The 26,854-nt window shown below is 41.8% G+C and overlaps 1 protein-coding gene across 3 annotated transcripts in view; it reads right to left on the bottom strand.

Moving 5' to 3' along the window:
* Window positions 1-5,516: 5,516 nt before the first annotated feature.
* The window catches only part of LOC116045006 (protein TANC2-like), an 87,463-nt gene continuing 66,125 nt past the window's right edge, over window positions 5,517-26,854 (bottom strand). For all 3 annotated transcript variants that reach the window (XM_031292500.2, XM_035994698.1, XM_035994707.1), the window contains 10 exons: window positions 25,940-26,131; window positions 25,424-25,517; window positions 24,172-24,305; window positions 21,764-21,887; window positions 21,045-21,220; window positions 18,625-18,757; window positions 16,527-16,618; window positions 15,946-16,080; window positions 15,136-15,236; window positions 5,517-9,738 (listed from right to left, as the gene is read on the bottom strand). In XM_031292500.2, coding sequence (XP_031148360.1) covers window positions 7,881-9,738; window positions 15,136-15,236; window positions 15,946-16,080; window positions 16,527-16,618; window positions 18,625-18,757; window positions 21,045-21,220; window positions 21,764-21,887; window positions 24,172-24,305; window positions 25,424-25,517; window positions 25,940-26,131 — 3,039 coding nt within the window. In that variant the 3' untranslated portion in view covers window positions 5,517-7,880. The remainder of the gene's footprint in view (window positions 9,739-15,135; window positions 15,237-15,945; window positions 16,081-16,526; window positions 16,619-18,624; window positions 18,758-21,044; window positions 21,221-21,763; window positions 21,888-24,171; window positions 24,306-25,423; window positions 25,518-25,939; window positions 26,132-26,854) is intronic.

Raw genomic sequence — 26,854 nt, 5'->3', positions numbered from 1 at the left:
CCAAACCGCATATCTCATCAACATTCTCCTATACTGGGCATGCGCGTGCCGGGGTAAACAGGAGGCAACATGTACAGTATAGTCCACCCGTTGCTGGTAGTTGCTATGGTAACATTAGTCTGTTATCAGGTTTCTGACTTTTTTCTGAGAATTTTGAGGGGTTTTTTTGCGTAAAAAGTCAGAATTTTGAGAATAAACTCAAAACTCATACATTTTTTTCATGTGGCCCTAATCCTCTTCAGCTGTCATTAATTAATGTTAACTCCGTAAGTAACTTGATGGCAGGCCGCATTTAAACTTGGTTGTTGCCCGGTTTGTTTGGACCAGTTTCTTTGGACCATTTTTTTAAGTTTATGGTCTGTACTCAGTTACAGGTCATCTGTGAGGGAAGAAGCTCCCTTCTGTAACACCACTGTCCAATCAGAGTAGACTGAACGTTTTTGTAGTCCAAACTAAATCAACCAAAATCTAAATCAAGTGATATGTCCGGGGCCACATTCTCCCAGTTAAACTTTAATTTGTATCATATCAATGATTTATGATGATCAACTTTATAGTTTTAATCTAGGGGCGTCAGTATTTGGATCAAGTAGCTCATGAAAAATAAAGTGTGCCAAGTTTAATAGTCCACACCTGTTCAATATGCTGGATATGTATCTAATCAACATTTCATATTTTCTGTTATATAGTTATGTATACTTAGCATCCTTGGCAAAAACATTTCTTTTTCAGTTGAAATAAGTTGGTGCTTTAGTGTGCACTGATTGGCTGTGTCATTTAGGTAAATATATGTATTTGATCGGACTCTATATCGGCACATACTGAATACAAAATAACTTGATGCAGACATCCCTAGTTGGCACTATTGTCTGTTACACACCAAAAGTCAAACTGATGCTCACATTTGAGAATCTCCACCCATATGCAGATGACATCTTAATTTTCACTAAGTCGTAATGTCTAAAAAAAATCCAGCCCTTTGCACAAAAGCTGAGTGCACCTATGCTGCAACTGGCCAAGCGATCATCCAAGATAGGCATAATCTAAAGGGGGGATGGGGGGGTTACAACCACCCCAATAATCAAAACTGGCCAGTGCAACCCCCTCAAATATCTAATAATAATTTCCTTTACATAAATAAAGACGTTTGCACCATAACTTTGCACAAATTCTTGCATAAACATTCACCACAACGCAGGAAATGAAGTGTTTGCTAAAAGTCTCAAACCCCCCCCAAAAAAAATATGTTGAACCCAATGTTACACCCTTGGGTCTTCATTAACTGACAGATAATGCTGTCAGTACTGATTTTCGTAAATCAAGCTTTTGGGAAAATTATCTATCATCTGTCATTTGCTTCATTCATCTCCGGCCAAATTGGCTAGTAACTTTACAATGTTACCTGCCAAAAGTATTTTTTACTGGCATTCGGCAGGTGTCAATTTAAAGCCCTGGTCACACTTTCCTTTGATGTCCCACAGTATCTATGTCTGTCCCAGATCAACCAGGCAGTACAGTTTGTCCACAACATAACATGTTCCATTAGTCCATTAGTTAGCTGTTTGTATTTAAATGGCCTGTCATGTTTAACATATCTGTTCAGTGTGTATTCACATGTACTGTATGTGGTTAGAGCTTGGTAACTTGATGCACTTTTACCTAAATATGTTAAATTCATGTCTTTGTGTGTGTTTAACCAATTTATATATTACATGTCGCTACAGTTTTTTTGTTTTGTTTTTTTGGCTTGACTTCAGGACGCCGCACCAGTGCCTAATACAAAGCCTTTACTGAAAATGAAGTGGACGTTGTTTGCCTTATGTATTTCTTATTGAAGAGGATTAGGGCCACGTGAAAAATGTATTTGAGGTTTGAGTTTAAAGTCAGAATTCTTAAAAAAAAAAAAGTCAGAATTCTGACTCTATCCTCAGATTTTTTTTCTTCAAAATTCTGTGTTCAAAGTCGGAATTCTAAGAAACATCTCAGAATTCTGACTTTAAACTCAGAACTTGAATACATTTTTCACATGTGGCCCTAATCGTCTTCCGCAATTTCTTGACAGTGTCATCTTTGAAAGAGAAGTTTAAATCTTAGTGGGACAACCTGAAGTAAATGATAATGTGTGACGCTTTTGGTCCAGTTGTGTTTTTAACACCTGACTTAAACTTCTGATATAATCTTAGATGTTAAAGCTGCATCATGTGTGTGGGTAACTATTTAAAAGCAATGGTAACACATTTAAAATCCTTACATTTGAATGCCCCAGAGGAACTTTCAGAAATGGGCTGCAATTGCACCCAGTATCTAACAAATACTGTATTTAATCACAATTAAAAAAATATGTATATAATAAGAGTATTTTCATTTTCTTTTCATTATATTCTGCTACACTACATTCCATTGGGGAATATTGTACTTTTGCTTCTTCCCTACATTTATCAGACAGCTATATTACTGGTTAATTAGCAGGATTTTACATACAAAACAAATGATCAACAAATAAAATGAGATGATTTTTTAAACTCAAATTAGCTGCTGTTGGGAGAAGTTTGCCTACAGGCCTTTCTGGGTTTTTGATTTTTTTTGGGGGGCTTTTATGGCCTTTATTTGACAGGCTAGCTTGGAGATGGAGAGGGGGGAGGCGACATGCAGCAAAGGGCCGCGGGTCGGATTCGGACCTGGGCTGCTGAGAGAGAGAGAGAGAGAGAGAGATTAAACTGGGCCTACAATGACGTGTAGGGCGGCCTAAAGCTTTTACACATAGTTTTACAAAGTCTACATGTAGCAGTATATCCTTGAAGCTTAATTGTATCTGGAAATGTCATCAATGTGTGTAAATTTCAAAACAAATCACAAATAGGCTGATTTGTCTTTGCTAATAATACATGAATGTTGGACCTGTGTTTATATTTTAAGACATATTTTAACTTTTGGAAAAAACATTTTTTTTTTTAAATGATTCAACAATAACTTGTGGCCCCACCTGCAGTAACTCTAAGGACCCCCTAATGACCCCGGACCACCTGTTGAAGATCTCTGCCTTAGAGCATCGCAGAATACTGAAACCATCGAGATGAACTTTCACAGATGAATGACATCATATTCAAGGGTGAACGTCACTGCGTTCAGAGATGTTGTCCTGAATATATGCAAGTCACATGGGCACTAGTCTCGCATTGCTAGACCTTCCTCCACAGCGCTGCAGAGGAGGGTCTGGATAGTCCACACAACGTTCCGGGATGGGAGAAAACTGTGCTCTGGTTTATTGGTATTTCTGGAGGTTCTGTATAGAAACACACCCAGAAGGAGAGAGAGACACTTACACATCTGTCTTTCATTCAGCTTTATTCCTCTTTGTAATGTTCACATGAGCTGACACATTCATGTCGTTTTAAATGTTTAATAATCATATTCTTCTAATTGTTGTAACCGTCCTGGGGTTTTAAATATTAACTTATTTTACACACAGTGAAAAAGCTCACAGTAAACCCACTAGATCATCACACTAACAGGGAACAGTGTGTGTTCCCTGTTAGTATAATGCTCGATTACTGCTCCATTACCTGTAGTGTTCCGGGGCTCGGGACCCCTGAGTAGGTTGGGTGGGTGGGGGTGGGGGGGTTACATCCTACATGTACAGCACGACACATTGTTATTGACAGACAACACAGTTGTCATCGGGCTCATCAAGGATTTAAAGTAACACTGATGCACTATGACAACTGTTTCCACACATTATAACTTTAAATTTTAAACTATCCTTGAACATCCAATCAACGTACTTCATCACCAGGCCTAAACGGAGTCTGGTGATTATTTTACAGTTTACAGCGGTGGTCTAGAATGAAAATCTGCGGAATTTAGCTGATTGTTTTTCTGCTTGTGGTGGAGATGTTTTAACATTCTTTTAATCTTAGTTTATTTATATCCGCAGATTCCGTGCGGCCGTGTTCATCATTCTAACTGGCCAGAATTTAGATACCATAACCAGCTGTCCGACTATAAAAATGGCTTGTGAACCAGAGTAATTTAGTATTACCATATCTTCTCCCAGCTGGAAACTCCTGAGTAGTAAGAAATAAGGGCAGTGGTCCCAGGACTGTACCATGACAGAGAGGTCAGAGGTTTCATCAGCAACTCTGAAACCAAGATGCTGATTCATTAGAAACATAAAAAGAAATGTACAAAAAACAAACAGGCATTCATGTGCATAAAATACATTTAAAAAAAATGAAAGCTAAGTCCCGCTTCCTGAATCCCATCCGTTAGTCACACCCCCTCTGGAAAATTAGCCCTGGGATTGATTGGTAGCTAACCCCCTCCCCTTGTTATGGTTGCTACACCTGTCAATCTTTCCAGTCTCACATGGCGCAGAAAGAGAGGCAAAGTCTCTTTTACCTTCCAGTGGACCCTATGGGACCTTATATCGGAAAAAAAAAATGTATGGTTGTGAATGGGGAGAGACAAATAATGTTTTGATCCTGTTGGAATTAAGCCATGAATTACACGTGTTTGTCAATTTAAGAGAAAATTTAGCAAGTCAAGAAAGTCTGTTTGTCGTAAAACTGTTGAAGACTGAAAATACATAATTAGAAATACTACACAGTCCAAGCGCATAAGTGAAGTCTAGTGAAGTTATGATGCCAGGGTGTAAAGTTACCCACACTAGCAGCCAATCTTGTTCGTTCTTTTGCTTCTCAGCTGATAAAAAGACATTGGAAAACACATTAGGTAAGATAACGCAACATGTTTGTGGAACACAGCAAAGCTAGCTAGCTAGCTAGCGGGCAAGCCGGGCAGCAACCTTGTGCGAGAAGGGATATGTAGTTCACTGAGCGGTTTCACAGAAAACTAAGTGGTACTACGACAAACCTACAACAAACAGACTAATTGACAACAGACTTTCTTCACTTGCAAAATTATCTTTTTCACTGACAAACATCATGTGTAATTCATGGCTCAATTCAAACGGGATCTAATAATTATTTTGTCTCTAACTACCGTACATATTTTTTCCGAAATAAGTTCCTATGGGGTCGACCAGAAGAGGAGGGACTTTGCCTCTCTATACAGTTTACATGATTAGGGTGAGAACCGTTGTTATTGGTATCTGAAATGAGAACTTTTGCTGGCTGATTTTATGAGCTGTAGCTAGCTAATCAAGCTAACATTAGCTCCATGACTCTGCCAACTCCCTCTGACTTTAAGTTATCAGCAAAATCTTTTTAAAACTAGAATCTTGTAAAAGCGATCTTAAATACGCACTTGATGGCTACATACACGATATGGTGCTAAAGAAACAAGGCAAACATTTGGTTTAGTTTTAACCCTACAAACTAATGTAGTTAGTTAATAAAATGCTCCTTGGCCTGGGAAGTAATGCTTGATTACTACTGTAGTTAGCCAGGCACGCTGCTCACGTTAGAGCTGATAAACGCACAGTTAAATCATTTCCTTAAATTTGATCTTGTGATTTTCGAAAGGCTAGAAAACAATACCCACCCTCCAAATTTTTGAAATGTCAAGTATTGATTTTCCAGCACCACTTCAACATTATGGAAAAATCCAGAACTTGACATGCTATGCTGTGCCTAGTTACGTTAGCTAAGCTCTGATTGGACAATCACTGTTCTGAGGGGAGGGGTTTAACCAACGGTGAGTTGGCTTTTGTTATGTTATAACCATAGAAATAAAAAGGATAGAAAGGCCATTGGACTGTTTACCGTGGTCATTTGATTGGTACACAACAAAATGGCGATTGTTGTTAGTTGTCACGGTGACAATACGTGTCAGTGGGGCTGTAAACTGTGTCGAAGTTCGCTGGGAAGAGAGCTGCCCGACGCAGCTCAAGAGATGTTCTTGGAGTTGCAGGGAGTGAGGAGGAACAGTTCGACCCAGCGGCAGTGGGCCAGCGGGCCGCTAACGTTTGACCCAACCCGCTGTTCCGCTCATTCTCTGTAACCGATGCAGCATGACAGCACGGCGGAACCAGCCAGAACAACTTGTTGGTTGGCTAACGTTAGCTTGTTAACTTCACCTTACCCCCTTGCCACATCGTTAACAGAAAACAAGCCGAATTAAGTTGTCACTCGTGGCGATAGCAATGTGCTTTGTGTGGATGAAGTATTGAGTCAATTTGACTCATTTAGCGGCTGGCTCTCTGCCTCGTAACGTTACTACTCCACGGCTCGTTTGTCCGTTGCTGCAAAACCGCAGCCCCCGCGACTTGCCGCAAGTCGGCTTATACTGAAGTCTATACGTTCTGACCATTCTGCTACGTTGATTTGAATGGAAATGGCCTTTCTATCCATTTTATTTCTATGGTTACAACAATAGAAGGAGCCAATCGCCAGCTCATAGGGCACGTACTGTAAGCACTATGTTTCCCTGGCAACAAGTGTAAAGAGCCCTGGAATGATCAGTTGGGATCTTTGTGATTTGCATAAATTAGGACTTCTAGGACTACATAATACAAAAGACCTTCCATAGAAAAACAAAAATAACTCTACCTGAAGCAAAAAATCCAACAACCTTAAAAGGCATTTTTACAGAGTGTTCATTGTAGAGCAATGCCATCATACATAAGCAGGAAGAGATGTTAACCCAAAACTGAGCAAAGCTAAAATAGATTTGCTCTTCTTTTTTGTTTCTTTGAAAAGGATTCCATTTCTATGTTCTGCGTAAAAAAGAAACTCAAAATGAACGTATAAAGGCAAATCCAAAAAGAATATACAGTTTTAAGAGAAACAATATTTATACAGTTTAATACAGATATAACTTAAAAAAGATAAATATCACTTATTTTTTTTTGTTTGTTTTATATACAGCAAGCCAGTGCTTATTCAATGATAGCATCATCCTAGTTTCTCAAACTATGGCTTGGGACCGGGTCACTGACCAGCATCGGACTGGCACAGGTTTTAGAGGCTGGATCCCGCAGTGACTGTATCCAGGTTTCCCGTCGTATCAGGTAAGCGCTTCAAACTTGAAATGAAAATCTTCATTAAAGCGTAAGCAGCAGACAAAGGTGATAGTGGTGGTTTTGTGTCTCTCTTGTCTGACTAAATGTTGCCGTCTAGAGTCGTAGATGTGAACTTGGCAGAATCTCTAGAGCAGTGCATTGTGGGCATTCTGAGACATCAGTTCAATGTACTGTAAGCCAGAGATGAACAGGGCCAGGAAGGAAGGAGTTTTTTTTAGTGCTACCTGATGTCTTTTTTTCCCCTCATTTTCCTTGAATCTTCCTCTTCCTCATTGTGCTTTGTAATGGCAGGAGATGTCTCATGTCTAAGCATTCTCGTCCTTCCCTTATTCCTTACTTCCTTTCCTTGTCTCTGGCTGGTTAATGGATAGACCTGACCTGTAACAGGCAAAATGTTCCATATCAAATGTATATGTATAATTTCTGCTTCTCCCTATCTCTTCTGAACAATAACGGAGTTGGTAAGTTTCAAAGAAAGTGCTTGTCTTTCCGAGACCGACAATCCGGCAAGCACGGACACTTCTGGCAGCCATCGGCTGGGTGTGCGGAAGTGAAAAACGTAGGTGGGATTCGAACTTCTCTCTCAAGTTCTCCTTTTTCTTCACAGTACAACTTCAGTCACTTTTTCTGTGTATGAGTGCATACAACCAAGTGCAACCATGCACCATGAAAACCTTCAAGGAGAGTGTGTGCTGTTACCCAGATTTGAACGTTTATTGCGTCTTGCCCCTCTAAATGTCATACGAACTACATGTCGTACAAACAAGTTCATTTCAAGCATAGCCCGGCCTTAATAATTCCATAGCCCCAGTGAATATAGGAATGTACGGTATGAGTGCACACATTTCTTTTTAACCCTCCTCCGTACTTGTCTCTGACTTACCATGTAAAGCTTTCTCTATACATTGGACTCTACGAAGGGTCTTTTTGGTTTGACAGGAGAGGTAGGGCCCCTCTGTCTGTCACTAGGTCTGTCTGAGCAGCTATGGGTCACCGGCAGAGTTCGAGCCAGCTTCACATCCCGGTAGGAGGGATTCTGACTGGCCACTTGCACCGAGCCTTCACCCTGAGGATAGTAGTCGAGCTGGTTGTCATTGTGGGCGTTGTTGTTGCTGCGGTTGTGGTAGGCGATGGAGGATGGCTGGGGTTGACCGAAGCCTCCTTGGTTGGCGGGGGTTTTGCTAGGCGAGGTGACAACCGTGTCCACTGAAGACACGGCCCAGGAGCGAGACGGGCTAAGACAGGACGCAGAACTGGAAGGAGCTTGTTGTTGATACTGCTGGTGCACCCTCGCCGTCCTGTCGATAACGCCCATAAAAGGAGTGTCCCGGGACGAACGGCCTGCCTCTCCGGGATAAGTCCCGCCTCCTACCATGCGTATTTCTGACTGGGGAGAGGAGATTAGGAAGAGGTCGTCATGATAACCAGTAACCCCGCCTGCGGAGGTCAGATCGGAAGGCAAATCCATGTGCTGGGCGGAGGCAGACGTCCTGAAGCCTTGGCCGTGATTGGCGAGCTGCCCTCCAGCAAGGCTGCCGCTGCTGCTGGAGAAACGGACGCTGATGCTCTGGGAGTGGACGAGAGGCCTGGGGGGAGGAGTGGGGAAGGAGGTTGGGTGGGCACTGAGCGGGCGCTGTACCCCCCCGTGATGGTGGTATTGGTAATCGTGCATTGGTGGAAGGCTATCAGGAGGTCCCATTGTCGCCTCAGTAACTTCAATGGGATAGTAGGCTGCTTTGGATTGGTTGCGACTAAACTGACGGGCCTGGCCAAATCGATTTACCCCTGCCCTCTCCACTCCTGCTTCTCTCCCATAGGCAGACACAGCTCTTGCCTGGCAAACAAAGTCAACGTCTACGTCATCTAGTGGATAAGAAGGCCCAGAGGTCAGACCAGCCTGGACCTGCAGGCTAGGCCGGATATCTGGAGGGCTCTGGCAAATGCCTTCCCCCAGCTCGGCCAGTTCTTGTGGCAGTTGGCCAAACTGGGAGTAAACGGAACTTCCCAAAATCACGCTGGAGTGGGCCGAGGAACTGGGCTGACTGGTTCTGACAACCTGGACTTTGGCCGGTTGGTGCCACTGGCCCTGAACAGGGTTCTGCTTTTGGAAGGACCTCTGATGGGACAGGTGGTGGAGCTGCTGCACTCCCGGGTTCTGCTCCGAGTGGTGGAGGGCTGCGCTAGACTGCGGATGCTGGCGCAGACCTCCATTTCCGCACAATGCAAGCATACTTTCCGACATCGGGCTGGGTCGCTGCAGAGCGCTAAAATGGTGGTAGGAGGAGGACGACGGGGGAGGAGGAGGCGCAGAGTGAGCGGGGGAAGAGCAGGAGCGGGACTGGGTGGGACTGGGGAGGTGTCGATACAGGTGAGTGGGGGAGAGGGAAGAGGGGGATGGCACCCCAGGGCTACAGTGGGTGTCAAAACTTTGAGCCACAGGTTGAGGGTGGAACGAGGGGGAGGAGTGACTCCCCTCCTCCTCCTCCTCCTCCTCTTCTTCTTCCTCCTCCTCTTCCTCAGTAAGCCCCTCCCTGTCCTGCACCTGCAGACAACCGGAATCTCTGAACCTGGCCTCGATGATGGACATGGCCGCGTTTGGTTGATAAACAGGATGTGACGAAGGAGGGGGAGAGTCTTGCTGTTGTGCCACCTGCCGACACTCTTCCTTGACCCGGGACAGTAGGCGCTGGATCTCCCGGTTGGATGGGCACAGGCAGCTGGCCTCGATCAGGTCCTCCAGGGCGGCATGGAACTGTCTGAATGTTGAGAGAGAGCCAAAAGCAAAGAGAGACATAAGTGCTGCAATAATGGATGCAGAGAAGCACACATTTGTCATTGTTTCTCTCATCCTGTCAGTGTTTCCAACTCAGTCTTTAGTCCCAGACTTGGAGCTGGTTTGCTGAATTTATATATTTTCAAAAGCAAGTGAAATTTAAGACTTTTTAAGACCATTTAGAATGAATTTTAATACCAACTTCATGAACATACTGGCAAAAGTATGTAGGATATAATGCAATATCAGTAAGGATTTTAGGCTATAAAAATATTTTTTTACCAAATACTTGAACTTAATACAACATTTTATTGTAGTACTCAATAAAAACATGCTTTGTGACGAAACAATGAAGGAGTTATTTATTCTTATGAAGGGACAATACAAATGTTAGACCTTTGTCAATGAAATTTGGAACTTTTAAGGCCTTGTTTTTTGAACATTATATTTAAGAATTTCTTTTAAGACTTTTAAGACCCTGCAGGTACCCTTAAAAGGTGGTGACTCAAAAGAGTAACTTTACCCAGGCTGTAAATCCTTGCTCTGCCATGTAGCTGCTTCTGCACGTTTTGTCTGTGACTAGCACAATGGTAAGTCACAGTTGGGGGTAGTTACAACCAAAGCCTGTCTACGGAAAGCCTTTCCACTCCCTATTCAGCCCCATTGTACTGAATTTGGTTGCAGTTCCACCAGAATTCCACTGGGAACACGCAGGCGAGTGCAAAATGAATGGGACTCTATGGAGCTAGATGGCTAAATTTGTCTCTTTCGCCTGATTGTCGTTGAGAGATCTCAGATTTGACTGTAGTTTTTGCAAGTTCAACATGGATTATAGGTCGAAAGTTGAATGAACGAGTACTTATGTCATTTTGATTTCTTACAGGTTGAGTCGTTGTTGCCCATAACACGCTAGCATTCTGCTAATGAATGCTGATTGGTCAGTGAAGGACTGATTACGATCGGAGATCCCACTTGACGGCATACGAAGCAGACCCAGAATGTCAGAGTGAATATTTCGGCGTGGTCTTTAAAACATTAGCAAACCTCTTTCTAGCACATGTATTGTAAAGTAGCTGTGATAAAACCTATTCTGAAAAAAAACACCCTCGATCCTGAGGTCTTAGCCAACTATAGACCTATATCTAACCTCCCCTTTCTCTCCAAAATCCTTGAGAAGGTAGTCGCTAATCAATTGTGTGACTTTCTGCATAGAAATAGTCTATTTGAAGACTTTCAGTCAGGACTTAGAATGCATCATAGCACAGAGACGGCACTGGTGAAAATCACTAACGACCTTCTAACTGCTGCTGACAAAGGACTTGTTTCCATACTTGTCTTATTAGACCTTAGTGCTGCATTCGACACTATTGACCATACCATCCTGTTACAGAGACTGGAACATTTAGTTGGCATTAAAGGAATCGCACTAAGCTGGTTTAAGTCCTATTTTTCTGAGCGATCCCAATTTGTTAATATTAACGATAAACCATCCAAATACGCTAAATACTCTATTCTTTATATATGCTTCCCCTAGGCAATATTATTAGGAAACACTCAATTAACTTTCACTGTTACGCAGACGACATCCAATTATATCTGTCAGTTAAGCCAGACGAAAGCGGTCAGTTAGCTAAACTTCAAGCGTGCATTAAAGATATAAAATCCTGGATGACCATCAATTTCCTGATGTTAAACTCAAACAAAACGGAAATTATTGTGCTGGGACCCAAGCACCACCGAACTTAATTATCTAAAGATATAGCTACCCTAGATGGTATTGCCCTGGCCTCCAGCACTACTGTCAGAAATCTAGGAGTCATTTTTGACCAGGATCTATCCTTTAACTCCCACTTAAAACAAACCCCAAGAACAGCCTTTTTCCATCTTCGTAACATTGCCAAAATCAGGAACATCCTCTCTCAAAACGATGCTGAAAAACTAGTCCATGCATTCGTTACTTCCCGGCTGGACTACTGTAATTCTTTACTATCAGGCTGCTCAAATAAGTCCCTCAAGACCCTCCAGCTGATCCAGAATGCTGCAGCACGTGTTCTGACAAGAACTAAGAAAAGAGATCATATTTCTCCTGTATTAGCTTCTCTGCATTGGCTTCCTGTAAAATCCAGGATTGAATTTAAAATCCTTCTTCTGACCTACAAAGCACTAAATGGTCAAGCACCATCATACATAGAAGAGCTCTTAGTACCTTATTGTCCCACTAGAGCACTGCGCTCCCAGAACTCAGAGCTACTGGTGGTTCCTAGAGTCTCTAAAATTAGAATGGGAGCCAGAGCCTTCAGCTACCAGGCTCCTCTCCTGTGGAACCAGCTCCCAACTTGGGTTCGGGGGGCCGACACCGTCACCACATTTAAGAATAAACTGAAAACCATCATCTTTGATAAAGCTTATAGTTAGGGAGTGAGGAGTTGCAGCGTAGTAGAGTAGAGTAGAGGGAGGCAGGAAGTACAGCCCGTTGCGGCAGTGGAGAGTACGAGCCCGGTCCGGCCCCTCTCTTTAGCCTGCCTCTCTTAGTTATGCTATTATAACTCTAGACTGCTGTTGGGGAAGTTCCTTCCTTCCAAGGACACAATGAGCTGCTCCCTCTTCTCTCTTTTCACTTGTCTCCTTTTGTGTGCATCTTAGTCCCAGAAATGCTTGTTACTAACCTAGCTCTGGGGAGTTTTCTCCCCGGAGTCCCTATGTTTCTTCTTCACCCAGAATATCGCCTTGGAATAGGATGGCACCTAGACCGGGGTCTTGGGTGCAGCTGACGCTATGGACTTACTACACCCTGCGATTCCCCGCAGTGTCCGACTGCGTCCTGCTGCGTCCAACCGCGCCCACCCAGGCTGCCGTGCCACACTACACCCCATAACGCCCTGCTGTGCCCTACTATGACATGAACTACTACTACTACAATTATTGCCACCACTCATCACATCCCCAACCGGTCCCGTCAGACACCGCCTACCAAGAGCCTGGGTCTGTCCGAGGTTTCTTCCTAACAAAAAAAAAAAAAAGGGAGTTTTTCCTTGCCACTGTTGCAATAGCTACTGCTAATGCTTGCTCTTGAGGCAACCACTGTAATAGTTGGGGCTTCGTAAACTACAGAGTGTGGTCTAGACCTACTCTATCTGTAAAGTGTCTCGAGATAACTCTTGTTATGATTTGATACTATAAATAAAATTGAATTGAATTGAATGTATTGACAGGGAGAGCCTAACCTGTCAGCTGTGTTGTCGATGCCTCGAGAGAAAAAAGGAAGTGACTCAGAGCTTGCTGTAAAGCAGAATCTCTGGCCGTATATGTGTATGACGTCATTGACATTTTAAAAGGCTTTTTAGAACAAAAAAGCCACTTTAAAAAAATCTAACACCCAGCAGTGTGTATTTTCTTAGCCTCCCCTTTCGAATGCAACATTCAAATTACTAGACAAAAAATTATATCCTCAGAAAAGTGGATTTTGAGGGGTATAGCTCCATAGAGTCCCATTTATTCTGCAGTCGCCTGTGAGCGCCCCCTATATGGATCAAGTGTGGAACTGCAACCAGTTCAGAAGCCGGAAGTAACGAGAGAGTGGAACTTCTTCCCTTATTAGAAATTCTTTGTTACAACAGACCCCGCTTGACCAAATAATAGACGTAGCAGCAGTGATGTCTGGCCGTCACCATCTTGGTTTTTTAAAAATGGATGTGACGATGTTTGGACGAGAGGGTGGAGCTGGAGATGATGATGCGGCTAAGCCAATGCCGTTTATGTTTTTTTTTTTTTTTTTTTTTTGGGCTTTTCCTTCTTCACAGCTAGGTGAGAAAGGGGAGAGAGAGGGGGAAGACATGCAGGAAATAGTCCCAGGTCGCATTCGAACCCTGGATCTCTGCGTCGAGGCATAAACCTCTCAGTATATGTGCACAGATGGCCCTCTGCATGTACGGCAGTACACAGAAAATCTGAAAACTTTCCCTTAAGTTACCAGCTAGGGCTAGCGCTAGCTGGATAACCTGGTTGGCAAGGGGCTACTGAAGGCTAAACAAGACATTATAGGTGACCAAAATGTTCCAATCATCACACAGTTGGGGGGTTTATACATATTAAAGTGATCATATTATGCTTTTTGACATTTTCCCTTTCCTTAAAGGCCTCATGGCATGCAAATTTCACTTTATGAGGTTTTTTATTAATATGAGTTCCCCCAGCCTGCCTATGGTCCCCCAGTGGCTAGAAATGGCGAAAGGTGTAAACCGAGCCCTGGGTATCCTGCTCTGCCTTTGAGAAAATGAAAGCTCAGATGGGCCAATTTGGAATCTGCTCCTTATGACCTCATAAGGAGCAGATTCCAAATTGGTTACCTCCCCTTTCTCTGCTTTGCCCACCCAGAGAATTGGGTCCGCCCATGAGAAAGAGAGAGACATCATGGCTTTCAAACGAGCAAAGTGGCAGTTGGTCAAGGCCTCCAAAGAGGAGCTGCAGCAATGTGCAGTACAACAAAAATATGGTGTTTTTTGAAAATTAAACCATGTAAACCTATTCTGATATAACCTCTAAATACAATTATGAACCTGAAAATTAGCATAATATGAGCACTTTACGACAAAAACAAAGTCAACAGTGTACAGTATTTTAGTGTACACAGTGCCATGGTTAGCATTGCTAGGCCTCTGTCCTGATTGACAGGTCGGCGCCCTAAAGCATGCCCTGCTTCATCGATTATTTAAAATAAATGGGCCATCATTTTCAAAATGAACATCATGCTGTATTGAAGAAGACTTGAAACTAGCGACTGAGACCATAAACTTATCATGAAAATGTTTACTGAGGTAATTCATTTGGGTGAGAAGTATGGTCATTGACCTATAGACTTCTATAGAAATGGACTTTTTTTTTTGCAACCAGTGGAGTCACCCCTGCTGGAGATGAGATAGAATGCAGGTTAAAAGCACTTCTGCATTGCTTCACTTTTCAGACCCGCAAGCTACGTCCATTATGTTTTTTAACAGACTTTTTTACAGAATTTTACAAACTGTGGAGTCTACGGAGCTCCCAACGTCCCAAAAGATGATAGACCCTTTACTTGGGTGGCTGTTTTTACGTCTTTGACACGATAAGTTATCTTCAAGTTTTCGTAAAAAAAAAAAAAAAAAAGTCTTCTTACTTAACAATTCCAATGGTCACAATACAGAGAATGCTGAGCATTAGCCGTTTTCTTTACTTTGCAGCTAAACTCACAGAAAGGACAACTATCGAAGAATACATAACTTTCAGCTGGACATTAAAAGACATGCCTATTAGATTAAATCATAAATCATTGAAAGGAAGCAGTTCATGATTTGGTTAGGTATAGTTTGTTCAATTCAACCACGTGTCCATATGTTGCTATGGTTACCTGCGTCCACGTTTGGCGCGGGCTCGGGCATAAAAGGCTTCGTAGGATTTAGCTTTCAGCTCTAATGCCTTGGTGGCAAACTCCTCGGCGAGGCCAAAATCCTGCAAGCAAATGAAAAAAATGAAATGATGGTACAGCAAGATGAAAGACAGAAGTAGGGCTACTAAATCGGTTTTTTTTTACACTCAAAGTAAAAAAAAAAAAAAAAAAGTTCTGTTAATTTAAAAAAGAAAATATCAGTAGTAAACTGCACTTTAAAATGTAACTGTCATTCCTTTTTAAGTGCTGCCTTTCAGCAACTTTTTTTTTTTTTTTTTTTACAATTAAGACTTGGAATGATAAGGCACTTGCAGATTACAAAGTAGTACAAAATGTAAACCATACCATATGTTCAATTCAATGATCAATTAAATGAAAGAATGTTGGAAATGATTTCCCTTCATTTGTTTTAAATTCAACAAGCAATGTATTGCATTTTAGCAGATACTGAAATCAGCAGAAATGCAGAACTGAGTACACTTTAATATCCGTTTATTAAACAGGTTTTCTAATATCGTTATTGCGATATTCAACAACGTTACCGCATATCGCATATTTCCCAGACAGAAGATTGTGAAAGATGAGATTCATTTTAAAATAAAACGAAAAACATATCACGGCTTACATTTAAATTAGAAGTTGTCAGTGTTTTTTTCATGTATTGTCCAATGAGTGTCTGTGCATGTGTAGGGAAGAGAGAGAGAGAGAGAGAGAGAGAGAGAGAGAGAGAGAGAGAGAGAGAGAGAGAGAGAGAGAGAGAGAGAGACTCACGTTCATCTTGCGGTGGCAGCGAGACAGGTTGAGCAGCACACACACTATCAGCTGTCTGAACATCTTCAGCTCGTCCCCTGGAAACTTCTGGAGAGCTGACTGATAGGAGTGAGCAGCTTCCCTCACATTACCTTGCTACACACACACACACACACACACACACACACACACACACACACACACACACACACACACACACACACACACACACACACAAAATACTGGTTAAATGTAGGGCTGCTCAATTATGAAAAAAAGAAAAATCACTATATTTTGGTCAATATTACAATCATGATTATTTAACCGATTACTCATTGACTTTTGGAAAGCTGTTGCATTTATCGAAGTTAACAAACAAACAAACACTTTGAATTTTTTTTTTATACTTTTCCCATTGAACCTTTGTTTTTCATTCAGAAAACAAGACAAAATAAGAGTTTACTTAAAAAACGTAATGTGCAAAAAAAAAAAAAAGTATAGTTTTTGTGATTGTAAGAAGTTCAAAAGAAAATTTGATTGACTGCACAGCCCTAGTTAAATGTGTGTGCGTGATTAAGTTTGCCTGCGCTGGCGAGTGTTACCTTGTACAGTCGGTCTCCCTCTTGGATCAATTTACTGAGCAGAACCATCAAGATGTCAGGTTTAGACGTAGCCATGGCCCAGGTCGCTGGTCCTACACACACACCACACACACACACGCATTATTTTACCTCTGCAAAGGAGATTACTGTATGTGCTCACTCCTATTTTTCTGTGAGAAATGGCAGTGTTCTCACACTTTCATTGGAAAACACGTGATTGCTTTATGTGACACCTAACACCTGGCTCATAACTACTGAGGCACAAAAGCAAAGATGGATTCCTTGCTTCCACAAAATCAGCATGAGCCCTTTTCTCTTTACACATTTTTCACCATCTTGACTTTTTCAAATCCGATCCTTAAAAGGAACAGTTTGACATTTTGAGAAGAAAAAAAACACTTATTTGCTTTCTCTCTGAGAATGAGATGATTCCACTCTCCTGTTTGTATGGTAAATATGAAGCTACCACCAGCAGACGGTTAGCTTAGCATAACAAATAAAAAAAAAGGGGAAACAGCCAGCCTGGCTGTGTCCAAAGGGGAAAAATATGAATAAACACATTATATTATATATTACATTAAAAGTAGGGCTGTCAGCGTTAACGCGTTAATCGTGATGCGATTAAGGGCTGACGCGATGCGATTCATTTTTTTTTTTTAATCGCATTAATCGCATGCCAGCATTTATTAATTTATTTTACACTTCACTGGGCTTGGCGTGGTGCCTAACAGGCTACTATTTTGACCCTTTGCAGCACCGTTACTTATCATCAAGCTGCCACTTCCTCGTAACACATCCTGCTGCTGCAGGCTGCAGGCATGATGGAGAAAGACAGCAGCAATGAAATCCTGAATGGCGCTTTTTATTTTCCAAAACTCCCGGACGGCTTGTAGACAAGTCGAAAGCCATATGCACATTGTGTAAAGCCGAATTAAAATATCACCGAAGCACGTCAAGCTTGAGCTACCACCTACGAGCTAAGCATAGTAGTACAGTTCACACCGTGAGTGGGTACGCGCGACACACGGTGGAAAAGTTGAGAGAAAGGAAAAAGAGACTGTGCTGTCACGTCCGTGTGTGCGTGCGTCCTTGAGAACTGTAACTCGTATAACTTATGTTGTCAGTTAATTGTAGCATTGACCGGCATGCTACTTGCCGACCTGTGGATGAAACCAAATCCTAAAAAATTACTACAGCTCTTGCGAAACGGGTGGCAACTAACTGCAGACCTGTCAGCATCGTAGAAGACTCGGGTCTTAAAGACGTACTACGGTTGGCATGTTCTGACCCGTCTCGTTGCAGTCGAGGGGGACAGTAGCTTTCACAGATACACAGCCTGTACGACACGGAGAAAGCAGCCCAACTGGAACAGCTGCAAAGTGCTGCAAACGCTGTCTCATTAACAGGTGATCACTGGACGTCAGTGAGTAATCAACATTATTTAGGAGTTACTGCACACTATATTGACTCTAGTAAGGATAGGAATTTTTTGTTTTTTAGTTAGGTACTTATAGGAATTGTGCAATAATGACAGATTCACACATTTTTCTTTTGTTTACAGTAAATAAATAATTACAAATCTTAAAATCAATTCATAAAGTAACTTTCTTTGCATTCATTTGATTCCCAATCAAGACACACTGGTAAAAATTGCTTTCGATTGTTAATATGTACTTAAAAACTGTTCTGAAATGCAAAATAATAGAATTTTAATCATGTGTTAAAATATGCGATTAATCGCGATTAACTGTAGAAATTCAGCGATTAATCGCGATTAAAAAAAAATGTATCGTTTGACAGCCCTAACTAAAAAGTCTTGCAGACATTTCATTACATTCATTCACATTAAGTGCCTTAACTCTTGAGTTGATGGGAATATTTAAACTTCTAGCAAACATAATACAATATAAGGTATTTCCCCTCATAGGTGGTGCTATAGCAATAGTTTATAAAATAACTGCAACATCCCTGCTTTTGATTCCAGATGGGGACATTTCTTGCATGTCAAAACCCTCTCTTGCTGTCATCTCCTGTCTGAATGGCTAATTAAAAAAAGAATCTGAATCATGGGAATAGCATCGGCGAGTCATGTTCCTACCTATCTTAGCACCCTTTTTGAGCAGAGCGATGACTGCCGATGTGTTTCTGCAACCAACCGCCCTGTCCAGAGGACGCATCCCGCTGCAGTCCACGTGCTCCACCGACGCACCGTGATCCACCAGGTGCTGCACCTAACACAGAAACAGACACAAACCAGGGCAACGTTTAGCATGTTTTATTGATATAAAAAGGCTTCTTTCTAAAAAGGGAAAGGAGTCTCATGTCCAGCTTTCTTCGCTATTGTCATCAATAAATACTAATACTTATGTTTAGAGATGGTCCGAAACCATTTTTTGCTTCCTGATACCGATTCCGATGAACTTGCCTATCGGCCGATACAGAGTACCGATCCGATACCAGTGTGTCATGTATTTTATTATGTTTTAACAGCTGTATACTGCTATCCCTGTATGGATATGATATGATTTCTATCTTTGTTGTACTGTCTGGCTCAGGGATAAACTTTTTGTGAAACATGAACAAACACAAACAATGAACGCCATAGAACTTTATCTTATTATCCAGTTTGACAGTGAGTCATGATGGAAAAAGAATACAAATAAAGTACTTTAAAGTAGATTTTCTTCGGGGCTAAATAACGTGATATCAAATAGGTGCATAAACTCCAGTACTTGCCAATACCGATACCAGCATTTTAGGCAGTATCGGAGGCTTTTCCGATACTGCCTGCCGATAAAGGTGCATGTAATAAATGTATGGGGGCAAGGCTAATGAATTGGGAGCGTGGCTCCGCACCATGGAAACTCGACTCCTCCCAGCCAGCCAATCACCTTTTCACCCTGAAGCGATACATGTCCATGAAGGCCTGCACATCCAGACTTATGAACAGTTTTTACCCATGTGCCATAAAACTATCACTATCACTATCAACTGACACTAACAAATAATGGTGCATTAGTAGTCTTTCTGCAAATACAAATGTGCAATATCTGAGTTTTTTATTATTATTATTGTATTTATTATATTTATTGTTTTTATTCTGTGTCTTTTGACTTCATAAGGGTACTGTCATTTTATTTGTGTACCACTGAGGGTGAGTTGCGGAAACATTTCGTTGGACAGCTGCTGTCCAATGACAATAAAACGTATTCTATTCTAGTTGCCTGCTGTAGTTAGCCAGCCCCAGGTAGCCGGTGCGGGCCGACCACATGGTGCTTCCTTTAGTTTAGGCAATGTTACGAGGAAACACTAATGGTTATGCAGATTATACCCAATTCTATCCATTGATCAAGCCAGATCAAACTAATCAGTAAGCTAAACTTTATGCATGCAATGAGGACATAAAAACCTAGATGACCTACAATTACAATCAAACAGTCACTGTAGATGGCATTGCCCTGGCCTCCAGCAGTCCTCCGCAGAGTCTGCAGGACCGGTAAGGCAGGGACTAGTCTATATCCACGACGTTCCACTTCCAGGATTGCTCCGGTGCCGCCGGAAAATTCCGCCGGATTTCACTCTTTTCGGCCGAATGTTTGTCACCTTCCGCTTTCTTTGTGTTGACATTCTAAACTCCGGTGGATTTATGAGGACTATGGTTAACTGCTCCTCAGATCTCTGCAGGGTAAATCCTGTTAGCTAGCTAGACTATCTGTCCAATCTGAGTTTTCTGTTGCACGACTAAAACAACTTTTGAACGTACACGTTTCACCAAAACAAGTTCCTTCCCGAGGCTATTTTGCAGCAGCACTGTGGTTCCGTCCGGTGCTTAGCACCGCCCGAGACGATTGTCAGTCCCTCCAAAAAAACGCGATTATGCGATCGCATAATTGTATGCATAATCAGCCAAAGTCTGCATATTTATGCGGGGGCCGCATTTTTTCAAATACGCCGCACTTTCGCCGCATAAATTGCCAATTTCTGCGCAAAATATGCGGGGCTTGCATGATTTCATAATCCCTGCATTTTCGTTGCAAAAAGTGACATATATCTTAGCAGAAAGTTGAAAAAAGTTGCGTTTACTTCAAAGAAGAGCAGCCATTTTCCCCTGTTGCCATGGGAACGTGAAGTAATTACGCAACGTGAACATCATCGAAAAGCTGCAAACCCCGCGATGAAGCCATGATGAAACCGCAGTTTTTACAAGTTCCTGCAATTTCATCGCATAAAATTGCATAAATATCCCGCATATTCCATCACATCTTTTAAGAAAACTTGCTGCATAATCAAGGATTTTTGCCCGCAACAATCACAAAAAAACTAATTTTTCTGGAAGGACTGGATTGTGATTGGTTTAAAAAAAAAAAAAAGCCACTAAACCAGAGCATGTTTTTCTCCCATCCCGGAATGCTGTGTGGACTAGCCAGACCCAAGGTCTGGCAGTGCTAGACTGTGACAGGGACATATACACTATTTCTTAAATATGCCAATTATGACAACTGCATCTGTTTTACACACCACTTCTGGGTCTCCGCAGAAGGCAGCCAGATCCAGAGGGGTCCGTCCACTGCGGTCAGCGTGACTCGTGGCTGCGCCTCGCTCCACCAGCTCTCTGACCAAGGGGAGCTGGCCTTTCAGACACGCCCAGCTCAGCGGCGTTAACCCCTCCCTGTCAGCCTGGTCCAGAGAGGCTCCTGGGGAAAGAGAGAGGCAGAGGCCGAGACATTTTTCATAACAGTATACTAAAATCTCTTCTATGTCTTTTACATCTATGAATAACTTTAACTAGCGTCAAAGTTAACTTGTGGTTGACTTAACACATCGATCCATGAAGGGGAGACACCCCAGGTGAATAGGAAAAAAATAATTAACTAAAAGATCTCACCATGAATCTTCCCCAGTTGATTACTTACATTGAGAAATATATTTTTGTATTACAAGTTTTCTGAAATTGTATGTCTAAATATGCAAATGAGGCATTATCTTACGTCAACTTTTGGTTTAGGAGAAATTGACAGGTGCAAATAGACAAACTGGGGTAAAATAAACATCTAAATGTGTATTTTGGATGTCTTTTTCCCAATAGCCTGAAAGAAGACATGCTACGGAAGCAAAATAGCCCAAAAACTCAAAATTGAACAATGATGTTTTTTGCCTGAGTGTCTCGCCTTAACAAAATTTCCAGTTTAGGGGTGTGTTTTTTTTTCTGGGTGCGTAAGTCGAATTCTGGAGGTTACCATGATCCAGTAGCAGCTGGGCGGTGGTCATGTGTCCCTCTGAGGCTGCCGTCATCAGAGCAGTTCGACCCTGCTGGTCGACCATGTTCACCTCCACCCCGTGACTCAGTAAGAGCTCCGCCACCTGAGCGACAGACGCAAACGGAGACAGGCGCTCAACAATTCTGCGGAGGAAACTCACAAACTTTGATGTGAGGAAGGATTTTTTTAAGATTATTTTTTTGGGGCATTTTAGGCCTTTATTTGTATAGGGCAGCCGAAGACATGAAAGGGGAGAGAGAGGGGGAACGACATGCAGCAAAGGGAGGAGTACACCTCTATATATAAGCTCTACAAGGTGAGCTACCCAGGCACCCCTGAGGCCGTCACTATAAAGTCCCTCTAGCCAAGACAAACACTTACAAACACTCCTTCATTCCCACTGCCATAAACATCCTAAATAAAAAGTAATGACCTACACACACACACACACACACACACACACACACACACACACACACACACACACACACAAACACAGTTTATGTCACTTTGCAAACATACACTGAATTTTTTATCCTGTTCAAAAATTTTTTTTATAAACTATTGTGTGTTTACTGTCCGAGTTTTGTAATATCTCTTATAGTTGTCGCAGACCTATTACCCTTAAGATAGTGTATATAACCTGTATATATATTTATTACTTCTACTCTATGTTTTACAAACTCATACATAGTAGTTCTCATACTCCAGTTACAGTATTCATAATTTATTATATTGTTTGCACTCTTTTGTATAGTATATACGTTTTTTTTGTCTTATTTTATTTTATTTACCTTGTATAACCCTTTTCTGTTTTAGTCGGTGTGCTTGTCTTTGCTCTTAGGTCTTTTTACTTGACTCAAAGAGCCTGCACAAGAATCACTATGTGCCTGGACTGTTTGGTGTACGCATGAATGGCAAATAAACATCTTGAATCTTGAGTTTTCTTTTTGCACTGTATGTTGAGGCCACGTCTAAGACAATTTTCTGTTATGACAGACAATAAAAGTTTTCCGAATCTGAATTTCTGGAGCAGGAGCCAGACTTACAAAGATAGATAACAGCTACAAGTGTATGCACTGTACAGGATTTACCCTATTATACTTTATCGACATGAATTGATAGGTCAAACAGCAAACGGCTGTCTTTGAGATGTCACATGAACAAAGTCAACAAAGTCACTCAGGCTACCGAAGAATGCCATAATTCCTCCGTTCAATTAGGCCTAAGCGACGCACCCCAAGCTTCTATCCTTAACCGTTTTTCCAGCAGCGTGTTAGCATTTGAACAAAGTGCTCCACAGTGTGTGCAGACTGTAGTTACAGTATTGCCTGAGGCCTTTTGGAGGAGCAACACTTAGGTTTTAGTTTGTGATCTCCCTGCAGGGAAAATGGCCTCTAACATGTTCCATTTGAGCTTCAATGTTACTCTGCAAACAAAAGTGTATTGGGAGTTGCACCTGGAACTGCCTCCAGCCTGAAAATAAACAACAAGAACTTTGCCATTAAAATGTGAAAAGGTGAAATAAAAAACATGCAGCTGTTACTTGCATCTATTCTGAAAAAAAACAAAAGATGCAGCCAATGGCCAAGTGTGACTTTGCTCAAGATGCAAAGGCGTTATCCTGTCAGCTATTCCATCTATCAATAGATAATCTCTCTCAAGAGTTAAAAACGACACAAGGGTTAACAAACAGCCATGTATATCGGCTCTTCCAGTCTCTCTACTGCTGGCTGTTCCAATTAACGGGAGAGAGGAGCAAGAGGGGTTAGGATGGTGACCGGCCTCTGACGAGCTGTTACCACCACCATCCTCAGCCAGAGAGGACATTATTTCTTCAGCTTCTTCTTGCGTTGTCACCCCAGTGGGAGGTGTGCCAACAGGGCTTGCAGCAGGTGAATTGCCTTGTGCCTTGTTTTCTTTTTGCCATGGCTATATGATGCTAACACAAGAATGGATTTCAAGGACTTTGTGCGCCGATTAATGGCCTCCAACGGGTATAATTTTTCTACGAATCTTTGAGTTAACATGTACTAAACATGAGTTGAATTTACACCGCAGCGCCTCCACGCCTTGATGCTCATGACAAGAATAGCATGTATATACATGTTATCTTTATTGAAGTGAATTAGGTTTAAATCGCCAGCATGCATTAATGAATGATATTTTTGCAATTTCACACGTAATAATCCACGATGATCACATTACACAAAACTGAAATTTCACGTCAAAATGACACACTGATAATATTTTTAGAGACCCCCCCCCAAAAAATTTCACAAATCACCTTTTCAGGGGAGCCCATGTCTTATTAAGGGGAGCCGAGCTCCCCCTAGCTCCCCGTAGTTCGCACCCTGTGTGTGTGTTTTCTGTGTGTTCCACCATACCTGCAAGTGGCCACGTCTCACAGCACTGAAGAGGGGAGCCACGCCCCGCCTGTTGCCTTGCTCAACGGCAGCGCCCTGATCCAGCAGCAGCCTGCAGACAGCCAGCCTGCCGCTTCCTGCTGCGGCTGTCAGAGCTGACACAGAGATACAGACAGACAGAGAGGGAGGCAGAGGGAAACAGGTTTCCTAAATGTGAACATGTACGTTTCTGACAAAAAAACAGCATGAAAAACGTATTATAAAACAGGGTCTTTATTAATGAATTAATAAAAATTGCCCCTGTATCTGTATCTCATTGAATATTGACCTCTGCTTGCAAGATGTTTGGGATGATGAAGCTCAAATTACTTTTTGGTTGACTAGGAGTGAATCTGTAGCTTAGTTTTGAAAATAACACATGCAACTAGGGCTGAACGATTTAGAGAAAAATCTAATTGCGATTTTTCTGCCAGATATTGTGAGTGCGATTCAATTTGCGATTTTTTCTTAAAAGTTGAGCTAAAGTTCATTATTCAGTGTGTAACAGACAAATCATGTCATTGAGCAGTATAACATGAGACACCTTCAAAACTGCTCTATATTCTTATGCAGGGATGAGAACAGATATGTCCTGCCAGCAATCAGGGTTTTTCTTTCAATAAGCGGGGAAGATTGAACAGTCAAACACAGAACATTTATCACAAAAGCTAAAGTTATAATAATAAAATCTGTACTTTCCTGTAAACTGAAATGTCTGATGTGCCTCAGTTCAACAGCAGCATCTACATATTGCACCTTCTACCATCACGTTGAATAAAGTAATAAAAAATAAATAAAAGATCCACTGAAAATAGGACGTTTCTGTAAACAATCTGTGATATGTAACATTATTCCAGCATTTACCTTGTGAAAAAAACAGTAAATATAATAATAAAAAGAGGACTAAAATATGTTAAACCAAATGTTACACCAAACATTCAACTAAATAATTCACATTCGATTAATCGTGGTCTACACGATTAGCTAATTGCATTCTTTCAAATCTCAATTTAAAAACAATTAATCGTTCAGCCCTACATGCAATGATCTACATATTTAGAAAACACTTATTTCATATATTGTGAGAAACTGAGGGTCTAGAAATAAAGGGAGCCGATGGGGTGCAATTAAGTTGAGTGGGTTGCTTGAGTTCTTAGCAACTTGACTAGAGTAGTTTTCCTACAGTATGTATGAACATGTATTAACATCTGTGGTGTAGTTGTTGTAAACAGACCTGTCTCCCCCCACAGACTGTCAGCTGTGTTGATCTCTGGTCTCTCCTCCTCTTTCTCGTCCTCCTCTGGAAGATCCAGGAGGTATGACACCACCTACACACACACACACACACACACACACACACACACACACACACACACACACACACACACACACACACACACACACCAAATATTACAAACACATCAGAAGAAATAGCGTGTCATGACTTACTAACACACAATATTGTAAAAGTGTGTGTTTGTGTGTGTTGGTGTGCAGAGGTGGAAAGAGTACAAAAATATTCTACTTAAGTAAAAGTACAATTACTTTGATGAACTTTAACTTGAGTTCAAGTAAAATTAAAAATTAAAGATCCTTGTGTGTGAGTCTGTGTGTGTATTTGAAATGTGAGAGAGAGAGTGAGTGTGTGAGAGAGAAAGTGTGTGTGAGTGAGCGTGAGTGTGTGTGTGTGTGTGTGTGTGTGTGTGAGTGAGTGAGTGTGTGTGTGTGTGTGTGTGTGTGTGCAGTTGACCTCTGTGTGGCCCATGCTGGCAGCTGCAATCAGTGCTTGCTGCACCGCCTGGATCCTGCTTGCCCCCCTCTGGCCGCAGCAGGAAGTGCAGCTCCAGTCCGCACGCTTCAGCAGGAAGCGCAGCACCTCGAGGTGGCCTCGCTGGGCCGCGTGCACCAACACACACCGGCCTGAGCTGTCCACATGACCCACCTGAGTACACGGGGAGACAGAGCCAATGGAAAACAGAATGAACATTACCAGTGGTGGAAGAAGTATTCAGATCTTTTACTTAGGTAAAAATACTAAAAATAATGTTACAGTAAAAGTCCTGCATTGAAAATGCTACTTAAGTAAAAGTACGTAAGTATCATCAGGAAAATGTACTTAAAGTATTAAAAATAAAAGTATTCAATGCAGAAAAATCCTCCCATTTTAGAAACTGGAAACGATCCAAACAGTTGTGTGTTTAATCTGCTAATCATTTCCGCTGGACTTGTAGGCCGTTATATTGTTGGGTAGTTTCATATATAACGAAACATCAGATTTGATAAACTACATGTGTTTTATGTGCAAAAATCTTAATTTGTAAAGTAACTAGTAACTAAAGCGGTCAGATGAATGTAGTGGAGTAAAAAGTGCATTTCTCTCTGAAATGTAGCGGAGTAGAAGCAGAAAGTGGCATGAAAAGAAAAAGACTCAAATAAAGTACAAGTACCTCAGCATTTGTACTGAAGTACAGTACTTGAGTAAAAGTACTTAGTTCCACATTCCACCACTCAACATTACACAACCACGCACACATCCAATACTTGAGCTATACTATATAAACCAGGGGTGTCAAACTTAAGGCCCACAGGCACCTAGTTTTTGTCACTTTTTCTGATCTTTTTTGTCGCTTTTATCAACGTTCTTGTCACTTTTTTCTATGATGGC

Source organism: Sander lucioperca, chromosome 2, assembly GCF_008315115.2.
Source record: "Sander lucioperca isolate FBNREF2018 chromosome 2, SLUC_FBN_1.2, whole genome shotgun sequence".
NCBI classification, from domain to species: domain Eukaryota; kingdom Metazoa; phylum Chordata; class Actinopteri; order Perciformes; family Percidae; genus Sander; species Sander lucioperca.
The sequence above is the reverse complement of the archived record's forward strand: the minus strand, read 5'-3'. Positions and strand labels throughout refer to the sequence as shown.